Source organism: Pollicipes pollicipes, unplaced genomic scaffold (genome assembly GCF_011947565.3).
Source record: "Pollicipes pollicipes isolate AB1234 unplaced genomic scaffold, Ppol_2.1 Scaffold_3087;HRSCAF=3621_pilon_pilon_pilon, whole genome shotgun sequence".
Classification (NCBI taxonomy): domain Eukaryota; kingdom Metazoa; phylum Arthropoda; class Thecostraca; order Pollicipedomorpha; family Pollicipedidae; genus Pollicipes; species Pollicipes pollicipes.
In genome coordinates, this window is record NW_023596225.1 from 1801219 (window position 1) to 1804329 (window position 3111).

The window sequence follows — 3111 nt, forward strand, 5'->3', positions numbered from 1 at the left end:
ATATATATATATATATATATATATACATATATATATATATATATATATATATATATATATAGATAGATAGATAGATAGATTAATGCTGATGAACCCGAGGGGCTATAAGTACGTTGATCATGCTGTCTGCATGATCATAAACAAAGTCTTATAAAGGCCTGGATGTTCCCAAATCCTGCCTGTTGTTCACTTGTCTGAATGCTGGGTTGCCGCCGTACCACTAATGCCGTTGATATCGGCCCGACCCGAGGGGCCTTGCGAGCAATTGTCTGCTGAGATAGGTTCGACACGAAGGGGCACAGCGAACAGTTATCTACTAAGGTCTGACCGGAGGGGCTCAGTGAATCGTTATCTGCTGAGATAAGTCTGACGCAAGGGGCGCAGTGAATACCCACGTACTGACAGGAGGCTCTCTCACTGGAGGGACTTCTCTGATAACTGCTAGGTGCACGAGTATTTGAGCAAACGTTTCCGAAGGGAATTCCTGCTCCACGCCAGGACATTAGATAATTCCCATCACGGTGGTGGAGCCGCCCTGGTGGCCAGATGCGGCTTCTGTTTTCAGAAGTTGCACTTTTTTGGTATGACCATTGTTCGGCATGTAATGAGCCACGCTCCCGCACCCCAGGTCGTCTCCGGCTGTGGTGCCGGACACAGGCCCGCGGTGCACAGCTAACCTATCTTGAGCAATGCGCGGATCACTGACTGCCAACGACCGGCGCCACCAAAGCGGCGACACGGAGAACTACCGTTTGGCGGGCTCGCCAGGCTGTCAACGGGACCGTCACGGCGGCTTCGTGGATACAGAGCTCAGACAGCAGGTCAAGCGCTGGCCAGAGTCGTGTGAGCGTGCTCGTCACGTGTGTGAAAGGATCAGTGAGGTGAAGATCGTGATTCAAACAAAACCGTGGATCGGTGCGACTCAGTCTGGCATTCTGGAGCGAAATATGATACTGTTTCATGGGATAACGAGGTTCACAACAATGCAATCGAAATGTACCTCGCTGAACCAGCCGCTTCTGACAAGCAGAGGCGTGATGAACTACAATGTTCTGGCGGTTGACAAGGATAAGCAGCGGATGAAAGGAAATATGTCAAAAAAGAGACGGTCAATTCAAAGATTACCGCGCCAATTAATGGAACTTGTGCGCATTTCTGCATTACTGCCTACGTACTTACGTGTACGTAGGTATGGCGGTGGATCAACACTGACTTCCTAATCGTTGGTGACTGCAGATAAATCCTTGTGAAGGCCAGCGAAAGATTAGCACGTAAGTGAAACAGGACCTTCAGTTTAACAACCATGCATTGCGATTTTATCGTCGTAACGTACCGTATAGACTAGCTAGTTGGCCGCCGGCCGATAGATGGCAGCACTCGTCACGGCGCCGCTGTTCCTGGTCGCGCGCTGCATATGGGCCGTCGCGACGCCGGCGGCGCCAGAGTTCATTCGGCGGCGGCGGCGTGTGGTGGCGCGCGCTCCCGCTCCAGCAGATCACTTTCACGTGGCGCGGCGGCCGGTGGCAGCGTGCGCCAGCTCAGTCGCGACCGGGCGCTGGTACAGTCTGGTCGCGCCTGCTCCCCGGAGCGCCTCCTGACGACTCGCGGTGCCGGCGCAACATGCTGAGGGAGCATGGAATCGCCTCAGATGTATGACTTAAGTGACGCAGTGGTGAAGCCGAACTTTAACGGCGTCTCGAACAAGTCGCGGCTGGGCGCGTACGGCGAGGAGTTCGCCGAGCTCGCCGATCTCGGCGCCTCCGAGGTATCGCTCGACCTGCAGGCGTTCGTTAACGACCCGCACTTCAGCGATGGCATCTTCAACGACATCGTGGAGGGCAAGGGCCTGGGCGTGGCGGGGCCGCTGGGGCTGGGCGGCCGCCTGCCGCCGGCCTCCTGTGCCGGCCTGACATACCCCGCCGCCGGCATGGGGTACCTGCACCAGCCCATGGGCTATGCCGCGCCGCGGCTCGGCGGCGAGCCGGCCCATCTGCCAGTCAAGAAGGACCCAGACACGCCCGAGTTCCAGCCGTGCCGGCAGCCGGCGCTCGCCGGCTTCGCCGCCGACTATGGGCCCACGTACGCCGGCCTGGTGCCCGTGTCCGCGGCCACCAGTCTGACGCAGGCCCGCCTGCCGGCCGCCTCGGCCGCCGCCGCCGCCGCTGCCGCCGCCGCCGCTGCCGCCGCCGCAGCAACCTCCACGCCCAGCCGGTCGTCCGGCGGCAGCAAACATTCTCCCTCGAAGCGCATCAGCCCTGGCTCGGAGGAGTACCGGCGCCGGCGCGAGCGCAACAACGTGGCCGTGCGCAAGTCGCGCGAGAAGGCCAAGCAGCGCTGCCGCGAGACCGAGGACAGGGTCAAGTTCCTCGCACGCGAGAACGAGGGCCTGCACAAACGCGTCGAGATCATGACCAAGGAGCTGACTGTGCTGAAGAACCTGTTCGCCAACGTGGGCGTGTTGCCCGACCAGTTGCAGCGCGAGATCGCCAAGCACCTGGGCGACGGGGTCGGCCGCCCGCCGCCGGCCCCAGCCGGCTTGTGACGGTAACCGACCGCCGGCGGCGGCGGCGGCGCGACGGCCCGCCAGCGCGCCTCGCGCCACAGAGCACGTGCAATGCCCGGCGGCGGCGTGGATCTCAGCCGGGATGGCCCGCGCTTCTTTCTCGGTGTGCTAGTCGTCGTGTGCGTGTGTGTAGTGTGAGTTAGCTGCGAGAGCGGCGACCGGCGGCCGGCGGAGGCCCGGTCGGCCGCCTCGGCGGCTGCTCGGGCCACGGCTCGGGAGCTGCAGCTGGCCGTCCGTCGGCAGCTGCTTCCGTACTGTTGGCGTCGCCGGGCCGGCGGCCGGCGACGCTCGGGTAGAAGCGGTGCGGTGTCGGGCGGCGTCTGGCGCTGCTGGCCGCTCTACGCCTCGACGGCCGCCCACGTCCCGACAGCTGGGGCCGCCGGAGCCAGTCGCGTCGGGCGCCGGCTCCAGAGGCTCAGTCGCCGGCCCTTCGCCTGTCCGGCCGCGAGGAGGGCCCTGCCGTGAGGCATTTCACGTGAGGGCGGCCTGTTGGTACTGACAGTTCATGTTGTAACACGTCACACTGCCCGTCCCACACGTGTATAAGC

At 61.8% G+C, this 3111-nt stretch overlaps 1 protein-coding gene across 1 annotated transcript; it reads left to right on the forward strand.

Annotated features, from left to right (window-relative positions):
* The first annotated feature begins 1464 nt into the window (after positions 1–1464).
* Positions 1465–2743, forward strand: LOC119090358 (CCAAT/enhancer-binding protein epsilon). Its single transcript, XM_037213158.1, has one exon. The coding sequence runs from the start codon at positions 1634–1636 to the stop codon at positions 2540–2542; it is 909 nt and encodes a 302-aa protein (XP_037069053.1). The 5' UTR covers positions 1465–1633; the 3' UTR covers positions 2543–2743.
* Positions 2744–3111: the final 368 nt, after the last annotated feature.

Bases quoted from the DNA above. Each gene is read 5' to 3' on its own strand.
- LOC119090358 (XM_037213158.1), top strand. From the start codon at position 1,634: ATGGAATCGCCTCAGATGTATGACTTAAGTGACGCAGTGGTGAAGCCG.